The following is a 14,226-nucleotide window of genomic DNA, read 5'->3' as shown; positions in this document are numbered from 1 at the left end:
TATTCTAAAATTTCAACTTAGCTAATATAAGCCTTTTATTATTAATTTATTGCACAGGTATGTTTTGTGAAAACTTAGCAAACCTATTAGTTTCAATTAATGAATAAAAAGTGTGTAGTTCTATCCTGTACAACATGTTTTAAAACATGTATACACTGAATAGAAGTACCTCACACATTTTTTGTGGCGAAAACATTTAAATTTACTTTCCTCCTGAGTCTCAAGAATGTAATACATAGGCTAGGGGTGGAGTTCAGCAGTGGGTTGCTTGCCTAGCATGTGTAGGCCTTGTGTTTGATACCCAGCATGACAAAGAAAAAAAAAAGGGAGAAAATACAACATATTGTCATTAAATATAGTCACCATGTTGTACATATGCATTATTTTCCTTTTTCCCTTTGGTTTGTAATGTACTCTCAATTTTTCTTCTACGTAGAGTAACACAATAAAGTGAACTGGTATGTTCTTATGTTATTTTATACAATATAGCCCAGACTCACAGCAATCCTCTTGCCTCAGCCTCCCCAAGTGCTGGAATTACAGGCATGTACCACCCACCCAGTTCCTATACACATATTTTTAACAACAGCATAAGTTCAGTTTGGAGACTGCTGAAACATTAATGTGATAAAACTATATATATTCCTAGCAATACAAATTCACCAAGGACAAGAACAAGGGTATGGAGCTGAAAAACTACAGTTCTACAGGCCACATGATTTATAATAAAACATTCCTCTAACAAAAAAAAAAAGCATTCCTAATGCTGCATATTTTATTACTGTTGCTTACTGGACAACAGCTGGAGAAGAGTGACTGAAACTGCAAGAGGGGCTGTGTTTTATCAGCTACATATTTGCCCACACAGAATGCTAGATAAATACTAAGAGAAAAAAAAAAGGTCTTAAACTGTGAGGCACACTATGTGCATTTCAAGTTATTCCCTCAATCTCATCATCCTACTGCCTTACTTTCACATCTTGTCATCTACAGGGGGGCTCCAGAGTATCTCTGAAAATAAAGAAAATAATGAGGATGTTTTAACTAGTCTTGCATGGCTTCATAGCTATTTTTTTAAATAGCTATTTTTGAGAATCTTCAGAGAATTCTCAAAATTATACCAGGGTTTTTTCTTAAAATCCTGTGCTGGAGTTCACATATTTTGAAAAAGAATATCAAAGATGAAGTCAGGGAGTTAGGCAAGTTCACACATTATGCAAGAACACTGTTCACCCCAGACCCCGCAGCTGGCCAGGAAAGGTCACCCAACAGCCCCTTATTCCTACTCTGTTTTTACTTCTAGGGAGAGGTGCTTTCACAACCTAGCTCTTCAAAGAGCCCACACTCTAGTAACAGGAAAGTCATTAAAACAGAAATCCTGCAAGCAAACAAAAATTATTTTTAGTAATTTAGTCATACATCCTTCTATTACTATCTATTCTCAGTAAAAGAAGGGGGCAGCTAAAAGACAAACCATATAAAAAACAAAATAAACCAACAATACCCTAATTCTATATATGAACTTTATAATGCAGTATGATTTTTAGTAAATGTTCAGTAAAACAGAAGATAAAATTTCCAGTACAAAATATCAAATACATAGTTGCCACAATTCAAAACATGCCAGTAATAAGCCTTCTGTCCTAAACAAAAACCACTGACCTTATCTGTTAGAGTAGAAATAAAAGCACTGACATTTCAATTAATATTATAAGCAGTGAAAGAAATTCCTCTGTCTTCACATTTACCATTTAAAGGCCTATATATTTTCAATTAAACATATCGTGTTTTTCATGAATAATGTTTTACAGGCTATCCAGACTCAATCTTTTTCTGTCTTATATTACTCTATAACTATACAAAATAATTTTTCTTCAATCTGATTTTTTAAAAATTACAGGAAATGAGACTTTCCAATTAAAGCACTAAATATTTTAATGATTATTGATACTACAACCTCTTTTCAAAAACAAAAATACCAATTTACAATCCTAATATATACCCCATTCCATTATTTGTCAGTGATAATTTTTTAAAACATGTCCTAATTTAATAGGCAAAAAAGTGCTCATCGTAAGAAAGTTGAGTCTGAGTCTGTGAGGACACTGATGTATGAGCTGAGGCTCTGTATGTTCTTGTTCCAGTGTAACACGAGGTATTCTATATGCCCCAAGTCCACACTCATCAAATTGTTAAGAAATACTTCTATTTTTAGTCACTAAGAATTTTTAAAAGTCCACATTTGCTCTCTTTGAATGCTCCTTGGTTGTTCAATTCCGGTATCTTAATGGGTATGTTTGAAATACACAGTTACAGAATGACCTTGTTTCATAAAAAACTTCTGGCTTAAGTCATGTTATTAAGATTATGCAAATTGTAAATATTAGGAAGACATTACCTTTTCTTCATTTGTTGAAGAACAATCTGGATCTTTTCTTTTCTTCTTCAGTTTTTTATCTTTACTTTGTTTTGTGGTAGCTGTTTGATAAGGCTGCAGATCTACTCGAGAGTGAAACTGGTATCGACCACTTTCCACATCACAGTAGTAATAAATCCCAGTGGAAGGATCATAATACAATTGATTTTCCTTTCCAAATCAAGAAAACAACAAGTTCTATTCATGTATCATGAAAATAGAAAAGTAAACTTAACAGAAATACCAAGTATATTCAAATGTGGTCCACTTTTCTCAACTACAGTATTTATAGAAGATAGTAAATTAAGATAATAAAATAAAAAATATTATTTTAAAAAATATCATTCAGTATGTGCTCTAATTTGAAATAAACCTAATGTGAAAATAAACCTAAATATTAAATGGAAGCACATGATGCTGTCAACATTTAATGATTTTTTACTTTATAAGAATAGGAATTTCATAGTTTAACTTAACACATTAATAAAAAAAATAATAAATCTTTCTGAAGGCTGGAAAATTAAGGCATACACCAGAAAAACTCATAGGAAAGCAATTCCAGGTGCATTATGTTCAATAACTGCACAGTAATGCTTGGCAGTATAAGCCCCCAATCCTTCCTCCCATATCACCTTTTAAGGCTATTTAATGCCACACATATCACCTTTTAATGCTATTTAAGGCCACTGAAGAGAATGTGAAAAAAGTGAAGCTTGTAAGTACCACAATAAAACATACTATATAAAGATACTGACAAAGTATTTCACTAATTCTACAGTAAATAAGACTTAAGAGTAAAGCAGCTATGTACAAATGAATTCTGAAATAGTTGTGTGTGTATAACTAAGCATCTCGTGGATGCTGGGCAAACATGCTCCACTTGTTAAACTAAGTCCCCAGCCCTTTCCTCCTTTCCCCACTGTACTGGAGATTGATTCTCAGGGATTTTACACTGAGCTACATCCCTACGTTTTTGCTGTTGTTGTTTTTGATATGGTCTTGCTAAATTGCTCAGGCTGGGCTTCAACTTGTAATCCTTCTGCCTCAGCCTGCCACAGAGCTAGGATTACATGCATGTGGTTAGCTGGTCCTTTATGTTGTATATAGAGACATAAATTGGCCAAGGTGCCCAGGCTGGCCTGCAACTTACGACCTTTTGGTTTCAGCCTTCCAGGCAGCTGGGATTATAGGATGTACCACCAAATCCAGTGTCATGCAACCATGAATGAAATCCAAGTAAACATTAATGGTATCAGTATCAGTATTCACCATTAATTTATTCTAGGAGTCTTATGACTATCAAACAAACTGCTTTGGTTGGAAAAAGGCAGTGAGTCACCAAGCAATCGAAACTCACAGGTTCTAGCTTTTGAGTTGAGTAGCAAATAAAGGATAAGTAAAAGACAAAATGTTCATGTCAAAATTCATTCAATATCAAATTTAACAAGTTTCACAGCAGCTGAGCACTAAGGTATAACAGAAAATCCCCCACACTGTGATGTACAGCTGGTCACTATGATGCTTATTGTGAAAACCACTCCCCAACTGACAAGCCATTCTGCCTCTGCTTATCCCATATAAGCTCTGGACAACCAGAGATTGAGGCCTAATATTCTGGGAATGTTCCTGATCAGTAACTGTCAATGTAAAATAAATCTGCCTCCAAATTCCAGATGCTGCTTTGGTTTTTCTGCTTGCCGTTTCAGTATGACTGTATTATGAATCATTATGGTCCTGTCTTAATCAGGGGTCCACATTTCTAATTTCACATCAATTCCCTAGTTCTCATTGTTAAAAGATTTTTAAATTTTACTTTTTATTGTGGTGCCAGGGATCAAATCCAGTGTCTTATGTATGCTTGCTAAGTACTCTACACTGACCGACATTCCCAAGCAAACCCAACACTTATATCTTAAAGTTTATATATTTAAAAATCACAGACTATAAAACACCAACTAATAATAAATATGCCACTAATTACTGGAGAGGCTGAGGCAGGACTGCAAGCTCAAACTGGTACCAGCAACTCAGCAAGATCCTGTCTCAAAATTGGTAAAAGGGCTAGGCATATAACCTGGTCATATAATTCCTGTCTGGCATGCATGGGCCTTGTGTTCAAGCCCCAGTCTCACATATACTACCACAGCCTTTCACAAAAACCAATTCTGAGAATTCAGAAAGTGTCCCTAGCTGGCCATGGCCTTGGATGCCTGCAGTCCCAGCTACTGGGGCGGGTACAGAGGAAAAAGCACTGGGGCCCAGGAATTCAGCACCAGCCTGAGTACTTACCACTTCAAAAAGGACAGTCTCTTTCTGTGGCTTACACATATTTAGAAAAATAAATACTTTAAACAAGCCTAGAATCAACAATCTCACACATTCCATGAGAAAATACTAGTTAGGTTCTTAAAGGCTTTACACTACAATTAATCATCTGCTTTTCAGCAGATGATGTTAGGCTATAAAGGGTTAGCAGGCCTCTCTGAAGCATTGATTTGGAGCAGTGGTGAACTTATGGCATGCAAGTCACAGTGAGGTGTTTGACATCACTGAAAGCTCTAAAAGGCTTGCCACTGCCGATCTACAACAAGAACTTATCTCATCAGAAACTTAGAAGCGTAGCATAGAAAGCTACTTTAAAATTATTTTGCCAAACAGCTTTGAATCAAATGAAATTTTACAATGCTGCTTATTATTTTTACTTCATTTTAGGGTTTAACACTTGCTATCAGGCAGCTACACGTAACCACACTGTGTTAAAAAGGTCTGAAACACTTACAGAATCATAATAGAAACCAGTGCTGTGGTCAAAGTACAATCCAGTACTTTCATCATAACTAAATCCAGTCTGTGACACAGCAGCTTCTGCGGCTGCTCTCAAGCTTTCGGCTAACGAAGAACCTTCTGAGGGTATAGATGCCAATGCAGACGCCAGCTCCTAAAGGAGAGAGTCACCTCAAGTCAGACACAGCTTTCACACATCTACTTACAAGTCAGGATTCAAACACCGGCTGTCTCAAAGCTACTCTTAAAAGGATGGTGACCACAGTTTCTACAATGGAAAGATGCAGCTTTCAATTACAATTTGAACCTTTCAATATTGACTAGTGTACTGTATTATTTAACTCAATTGACCCTAATTTTTATCACAGTCCTGCCCTACCAGTTTAAAGATCCTAAAGAAAGGAATACTATTACAAGAATGTAAATGCATGATACCATACAGAAGCAATTCACAAAACACAGGCCATGAAAAGATGATCAAGACTGTTCAGCAATTATACGCTCCGTAAGGGAGAAAAACACCATAGATTGATATACTGTGAACAGAATGCAAATTCAAAAAAATTTTAAAACCAAATGTATAATACATTCAGGAAAATTTAAACAGTAAAGTGAGATTTAACATAAAAAAGCATTAAGAAATTTTTAGGGCTGGGGATGTAGCTCAGTGATAAGAGCACTTGCATGCGACTTCTGGGAGAACATGGCGGACAAATAACAGCAGCCATGGAGGCTCTCTGAGATTACCAGTTTAGAATCCAGGAGCGGTGCCGTGTGAGGAGTCCTACGTGAGAGGAGATGTACCCTGCCGACCCAGGAACGAACTAAGCTGAGAGAAACCAACTGGAAATGCAATCCTGATGCTATAACAGGAACAGATAAAGTCTCAGTGCGGAAGCTGGATCCCGTGCCATTGGAAGTTACGATTTGAATCTCCTGCTGCCAATACTGCATCCCAATCCGCACGGCAGGGAGAGAGGTGCGCCAAAGTTCTGAGAGCTGGAATCGGCGAACCAAACAGCATTGAGAGCGGGACTGGCAGGGAGCCCTGCATCGACCTGCGGTGAGTGAGAGAAATGGGGACCCTTTCATAGACTAGGAGGCTCCAACAGAGGACATTCTGGGAATGAGCAGACTAGCCAGAACAGGGCCCTGAAGTGACTTTAGTCGCATATTCCCCTCTCAAGCGTGAGTGGTGGGGAGCGCTTGGCCTGGTGACGCCACAGACTAAGATCCAGTAGGCTAGACCAAACCAGGTCCCTGCACCTGGCGGTGCACCCTAGCAGTGAAACATTCAGTAGGTTGACCTGGAGGGGCGGGCCCAGCAGAGGCTGCTCAGGTCTGTGTCTCGCTAGTACACTGCAGTGGGCGGGAACACCTAGCCGGCAGATTCAAATAAACTGTAACAGACAAAGAGAAAAAAAAAAAAAAAAAAAACTAGGCCTCCTACAGAGGCTTGTATGGAAGAAACAAAAAGTATGGGAAAAGGGAGCAACAAGAAAGGTCCTCAGTCCCCAACCCTGAGAACACTGATCCAGGAAAGGTAAATGCAAAAGAGAATGAAGACAGAAAACATGCAATATCAGACACAGCACCTATAGACATAAAGTGGTATCTCCGGAGCCTCATAGATGAGTTCAAAAATGAAGTATTTAATGAAATAAAGCAAGAAATAAGTAGAATAGTTAGAGAAATGCTAAGCACCGTCCAAGAAAAAACAGATGGTGGAATAGAAGAACAGAAAAAAAGGGGAGAATTGTTTGATGGAGAAAATAGAGAAAACATAGAAAGCAAGCTTGAAACAAACATAGAAAGCAACACGTTAAGCAAGTTCAAAGAGATTACCAGGAAACTAAAAACTCTATTGAAAGCTGGCATAACAGCTTGAAAGAAACTAAGGATAGATTATCAGAACTGGAGGGCAGATTTATAAGGTGGGAGCATGAAATGAAAAACTTCTTAAAAATAACAAGAAGACAAACAGCAACAATACAAAGATTAGAAGATGACAAGAGGATCTATAACTTAAGAATTAAGAACATAAAAGAAGAAGTAGGGACTCAAACAAATGAACTACAAAAGCTATTCACAGAAATAATCCAGGAGAATTTCCCTAATTTAGCAAAAGGTAAAGATACTCAGATGTATGAGGCATACAGGACCCCCGCCACCTACAACCCAAACAGAGCTACACCCAGGCATAGAATAATCAAAATTCCAGAAATTCAATATAAGAACAGAATATTAAAAGCCATCAGAGACAAGAAACAGATCACTTACAAGGGAACACCCATCAGAATTACAGCAGACTTCTTGGCACAAACCATCAAATCATGAAGAGCGTGGGGGGAAATAATTCAAGCTTTGAAAGATAATAACCTCCAGCCAAGATTGATATATCCTGCACAACTGTCCCTAGAAATTGATGGAAAAACAAGGTGCTTCCAGGATAAAGAGGAACTAGGGGAATTTGCAACCAACAATTCAACTCTACAGAGATTACTGCAGGATATTCTTTTTTAATTTAATTTAATTTTTATCGGTACCAGGGATCAAACTCAGGACTGCTTGCTTGCAAGGCAGGCGCTTCTGCCGCTGAACTAAATCCCCAGCCCCACTGCAGGATATTCTAAAAATGAAAAATACCAAGATTCCAGAAACAGTGGCAGAGAGGCCACAATGAATGGAGCAGAAAGTGAAATAAAAAGGACAAACTGACAACTAATGACAGAAAAAGAGCTCAACAGAAATGAGGCTGAGAAGGTTGGATGGTAGGAACAGCCATTTTGGAGAAAACAAGACATCATAATAGCTAGTGCTGATTTAATATCCTCTTGTTTTGAAGTTCCATCAAGCTTTTGTTCTTCTGTCTCCATTGGTTTTAACATGTTGTATCTTATTGGATTTTATTATATGTGATAATATAAACAAAAACTTTTATAGACAAGGAGATTATACAGAAACCATTGTTCATTTTCTGTTAGCTGATTCTAAATACCCTGTAATACTGTCATTCTCTTGAAAGGTTTTACATTGTCTTGATATGTTTGATGCTACAGTATACAAAGTTATACCCAAAGATTTTAAGGGAAGAGACACTATGGTAACTACTGTTATGTCAAGATTATCTTGTGGTGAAACACTATTTTGCTTAAATGGCTATGTTTTGACCTGCACTGTTTTGTTGTTATGCCCTCTTTTTTATCTCAATCTCCTTTTTATTATCTTTTTCATTTTTATCCTTTTAATTAAGGGAAAAATAAATAAAAAATAGCAGGATATATTATAGTAAACCACTTTGATTTCCTATTAACTTGATTTGAAACTCTGTATTGCTCTCACCATCTTGTTTTGACTGATTTTCCTCTATTCTGTCATGCTTGATAGTACCAAGTTTGAAAGTATAGGCAACAACTATGAAGACAATAAGATTCATTGTGACTCCCATTCTGGCTGACTATTATCTTCTTTTGAAGTCCTCTAATGTCTCCAATGTTTTGGTTTTATTGGTCTTGTTCTTTACTGTTTTGTTCAATTTTATTATAACTGATGATATAGGCAATTCTTTTTAAGATAACAAGAGGCATTATGGTAACCATTGTTGATCACCTTGTATTTTGTTTTTACATTATGTATTATGTCCATCCTTTTGATTTGACTGACTCTGTCCTCGTATGTCACATTTAGTTTTACTTTCTTAAAAAAAAAAAAGTAATAAAAATTGTGGGAGCAATAAAACCCAAAATATGTAATTGTCATTGTACAAAAGAAAGGAAAAGAAAGTTCTCTAAAAGGTATAACTGCATATATATTTAAGTGTATAAGAAGATAACCATATTAGAGTTTTGTTGGATCATTGAACAAAACTATTTGCAGTCTCACTGTTTGAAAGTCCCCTCTATATGCTTTAATTTTGTAACTTCAACAACTATTTCTAAGATGACAATATGTAATTAACTAGTGATTTCCTACTGTTTATTTTTTCTGAAATTCTGTACAACTTTTACCCTTTTTCTGTTTTTTTCTTTTTTCTCCTTAAATAAAATCCCCCCCCCCCAAAAAAAAAAAAAAAAAAAAAACTAAGAGCACTTGCTTAGCATGCAAATGGCTCTGGGTTCAATCTTCAACACTGCATAAATAAAAAAGTTTTAGGTGCAGCTAGGTGCCTTGGCAGAAGCATGTAGTCCTAGCTACTTAGAAGGCTGTGGCAGGGAGATTCAAATTCAATACTGGCTTTGGGCTACATGGTAAGACCCTGTCACAAAAAACAAAACGAAGTGTAATCAGGTGTGGTCGCACATTGCTAGTGTCTCAGCCTCTCAAAAGGATAAGTCAGGAGGTTCCCGTGAATCTAAGGTTTGAGACCAGTCTGGGCCACACAACTAGACCTCATCTCAAAAGACAAAAACTTTAATATTCTTGTCACAGTTATACATAACAATATTTACAACTCTTGTACATGACAAACCAAAAAACTTCATCTTTCTACATAACTATGCCAAGGAAGGCAAATTCTTGGCATCAACAATTTCATGTTTAGTGTTTCCATACCTGTGAATCTGAGATAAAACGGTCCTTTTGTCCACATTTACCATTTTCTGTTACATCAGTTACAGGATAGGTATCACTTTCTGGTTGTGACTGGTCTTTAGAAGTAAAAGTAGATGCTTCAACATACTGACACTGCTGAGCTGAGAGTTTAGTCTCTTTATTTGGAAGACCATCATCATTATAGTATGTCTGATAATAATAATCTGTGGCAAAATGAATTAAATGTTACATTCAATTAGTATATGCAGAAGGGGCTTAATTGTGAAAATTAGCACTGAGTACAGTTCACTGAACATAAACATTGATTTTTACAACTGTATATATTTTAAAATATTAAAACTGATAGTGCAAATAAATCTGCAGAAGTATGTATCTCTAATGCTAATGTTTCAGTACCCTAACTACCAAGCTAAAAAAGAAAGAAAAAAGGAAGCAGTTTAGATTTTCTGTAGCAAGAGTAAAAAATAGACTGGTTGGGACTGGGGATTTAGCTCAGTGGCATAAGCACCTGCCTTGCAAGCAGGCAACCGTGAGTTCGATCCCCGGTACCGATAAAAAGAAAAAAGACAAAAAAAATAGACTGGTTGTCTTCTTTCAAAAACAAAAACAAAAAAAAAACTTAGCAACTCTTAACTACTTCTAATCATACACCTAACACTGATGCTTAGGACCCACAGTCTCAGTTTGCTGTCAAATTTATCTTGCGATGCTGACAGCTTAAAAAGTTTATATACAGATATGCCATCCTTTGCTTAAACTGTATCTTGAGTAAACCAAGCCAAAACCTAACAGGAAAGATGACTGGTTCTTGTAATCCACTTTTATTAAAACCTCAGTGGCTCCCTTATTTTTCCTTGTAACAGAATGCTGCTGATGAGATCATGGAGGTGGACTCAACATGCCTGCAAGATCTAAGAGCCTGGAACTGCACATATCAACAAGGGAACACTGTCCTGCTCACAGAGAGCTGCATAGGAAAGTAGGCTGATTACACAGCAAAGTTGACTAGGTGAGCTGGAGGTGGCAGTGTGCACTTATCCCTGGGCTCAGGAGGCAGAGGTTAGGCCAAGACTTTGACACCAGGTTGGAAAAACATAGTGAGATCCCCACTCAAAAAAACTGCTCTATGAGTGAAACACTGAAAACACATTAGCAACATTACAGAAATTACAGGAATGATAATGCAGTTTTTTGTTTTCCCACAAGGGCAAACTGATTAACTGAAAATAGCAAAGGAGAAAAGTCCATAATTATTCTTGCTTATGTAGATCTTTGTATTTAAAATTTAAAGAAAATACCACATTAGCATGATCTGAATGTAACAGTATTAGGATATTTTCACTATAAGATGAATACCTGAACTTGACCAAGCAGCATGGTTCTCTGTTTGTACTTCTACATCAGACTTATTATTATCTTCATTTCTCCCACAGTGCAGTATTTTACTGAGTTCTTCCACCTGAAACAAAAAATATTTTAGGAGAAATAAATCATGGAGCAATGTAATAATACATATATCATTCTCTTGAAATTATTTTTCTTAGTAAAGTTTTAAAGATACTAGCTGAGCATAGTGGTGAATTTCTGTAATTCTGGCTACTCATAGAGAGTAAAGTAAGAAGATTTCAAGTTCAAGAATGACTTGGGAAATTTAGCAAGACTGTCTCAAAAGTTGCAAAAACAAAAACAAAAACAAACAAAAAAAAAAACCCAGGGGATGCATCTCAATGGTAGGGCTTCCACAGATTCAACACCCCATACTGAAAATACAAGTTTCAGAGATGTGCCATGAATAGCTAGAAACAAAAATAGTCACAACTCTTATAGCTAATTTTCAGAGAATTGGGAGTAGGGGGGCTGACTCTCAATACACCGCCCAGGCTGGTGTTGACCTCTTGAGTGTTGGGACCACAAGTATGTGTTGAGTTCAGCTCACAAATGTTTTTATTCTTAAGCTTTCCTATTAAACATATGAAAATGTTTCCCCAAAATCAGCCTGACTGAATTAATGGAACTTTGTACACAGGACCTTTTATTTCTAACAGACAGGAACATTTCCAGCTGGGCACAGAACTTAGTGGTAGTGTACTTGCGTACCATGCAAGAGGCCCTGGGCTTAATTCTTACTACCACCCTCATCCTCGCATCAAAGAATGCTTTTATGCTAATATTTACGGTCAGCAGTTCTAAAGGATTTAAAAACCTAAAATATATAAATGTCCATCTGCCATGAATTGTCTGATATCACTTAGTGTCCTCCACCTGGGTTTAACTATTCATCTAAATATATTAATACCATTCATAATTCAATGTGTGTGTGTGTGTGTGTGTGTGTGTGTGTGTGTGTGTTTTTTAAATAGCAGTCTTATGATTAAGTAACTACAGAAGGGAACGCGAAGCACAAGTGGCTAAGAAGGGCAATTGTTCTCTATGCATCTCAGGCACTAAGATGCCCTCGGAATGATGCTGACAGGTCAGAACCAGTGTGTGGATGCACCCTGAAGTAGATGAGGACCTGCCTTAGTCAGGCAGCCTGACAGGATCTCAGTGTGAGACACTGAATGCTAGATGCACAAAACCAAATAAAAATAGGACTGTACATTTCTTTTAATATAAGCTCACACAGAGAGGAGGTAAGACTGATTATACACAGTCATCAGATCTGCTCCAATCACTAGGACTTGAACTAGGGTGAGGCAAACAAGGTACTTAGGATAAAACACTTGCCCTCACAGATTAATGCAAGTATATACCTAAGTAAGTGTCCCCTCAACTTCCTCACCCTAGGAGACTGACCGCCTTGCGCCAGTCCTGGCCGTGGCTGTGACTACCATTACTTTTTTTTTTTTTTTTTTTAAATACCGGGGATCGAACTCACAACTTGGGCTCACCAAGCAGGCACTTACACCACTGAGCTAAATCCCTACTACCATTACTATGAACTGGATTACTTAGCATCTACTGTACACTGGGTGTTATACTGGTGCACATATTTTAATTTACACAAGCACTTCACAAATTATGTCTTTGTCTTAATGCCCATTTTACATATGAAATATGAATCAACAAATTTGTGTACCAGCAAACTACACAAGGCTTTTTGAGCCCCAAAAATGCAGATATTATGGCTATTAGTTTAAAGTTCATTTCTTGGAATTCTCAAGTGCTCTACATGGAAAAGATTCAGCAATTTGGGATGACAACCAAACTCTATTCTCCCAACAGGAAAGGCTGACTAGGAAAGTACTCCATTAGCGGTAGAGGCAAGACCATGCTGCCCTCACTGATACCCCTCCAGTACTGGCAGCTGAATTTAGGGCCTCTGACATGGTTAGGCAAACATTCTAACATTAAATTGTGTCTACTTTCTATTTTTTTTAATATAAAGTTTCTAAATGTTGCTCAACTTAACTTTGTACTCCTAGGCTCAAGCATACTTGCCTGCTTCAAACTACAGATTCCAATCACCTTACCCAAGTTTCTTTTTCTTTTTTGGTTTTGTACTAGGAATTGAACCCAGGCGCTTTACACTAAGCTACATTTCCAGCTCTATTCTGAGATGTGGTCTTGAACTTGTGATCCTCCTGCCTTGGCCTCCCAAAGTACTGAGATTACAAGCACACATTACCATGCCTGTCATGTATTTCCTTTTTCTTGGGGAGGGGGATAACAGGGGATCGAACTTTGCCAAGCAGATAATTACACCGCTGAACTAAACCTCCAGCCCTGTATTTTCACTTTTGAAGATGAACAATTATCAAGTTAACACTGATAATGAACACATTGGCTCATAGAAGGTTAGCAAAAAAAAAAAAAGTTAGGGTCTCTTGGTTTGCCCAATACTTCTCCTCTTCCCATATTTTTATCTTTGTATTTTCCTAGTATAATTCCTCTACATTGTGGATGTTCAAGAATTAGCTGATAAAAAAAAAAACTAGCTGTTGAGAAAAACAAAATACCTTTCTATGTCATAAGGTCAATAATTATATACAATGAGCCTAGAAATCACTTCAAATCAACAGTTGTTTTCATAGCAAAACTTTGATGTTCAGTTGTTTTGGGAAATGAACCAATGAACTACGAAGGACTACAAAAGTTACTTTGAAATTAAGTACCTGGAAATGACTTATCAGGAGAGAGTGCAGCTGCCTAACAGGTCGTTATGGAGGTTTTTTTTTTTTTGTTTTTTTTTTTTTTTTCTCAGCTGCTATTTCAAATATCTGTCCTTACTGCACTTTATCAAAAGGACATAAGATGTGTCTAACAAAGAAGGCTCTACTTCTCTCCTTCAACACGAAAACACAAGATGATGACGGCCCAGAATAACAAAGTCAAATGATTTTTATGGACAACTGAGGCTTGTTCTATATTTACACATCCCATCAGAGGCAAAGATGAGATTCTGATTCAAGATCAGACCTTTAACAAACTCAAACGTAATCTAAGAAAGTATTACAAATGTTCCTACTGCCAGA

The 14,226-nt window shown here is 37.0% G+C and overlaps 1 protein-coding gene across 1 annotated transcript in view; it reads right to left on the bottom strand.

Moving 5' to 3' along the window:
• Nucleotides 1-14,226, bottom strand: part of Aggf1 (angiogenic factor with G-patch and FHA domains 1) — a 30,581-nt gene that overhangs the window by 15,583 nt on the left and 772 nt on the right. The window contains exons 2-5 of the mRNA XM_005001207.4: nt 11,108-11,210; nt 9,752-9,954; nt 5,196-5,354; nt 2,399-2,587 (exon numbers count right to left, since the gene is read on the bottom strand). Coding sequence (XP_005001264.1) covers nt 2,399-2,587; nt 5,196-5,354; nt 9,752-9,954; nt 11,108-11,210 — 654 coding nt within the window. The remainder of the gene's footprint in view (nt 1-2,398; nt 2,588-5,195; nt 5,355-9,751; nt 9,955-11,107; nt 11,211-14,226) is intronic.

This window comes from Cavia porcellus, unplaced genomic scaffold (genome assembly GCF_034190915.1).
Source record: "Cavia porcellus strain 051 isolate PalLab524CR breed Dunkin Hartley unplaced genomic scaffold, mCavPor4.1 scaffold_11, whole genome shotgun sequence".
Classification (NCBI taxonomy): domain Eukaryota; kingdom Metazoa; phylum Chordata; class Mammalia; order Rodentia; family Caviidae; genus Cavia; species Cavia porcellus.
Note: the sequence above shows the minus strand (reverse complement) of the source record. Positions and strands in the feature narration are given on the sequence as shown.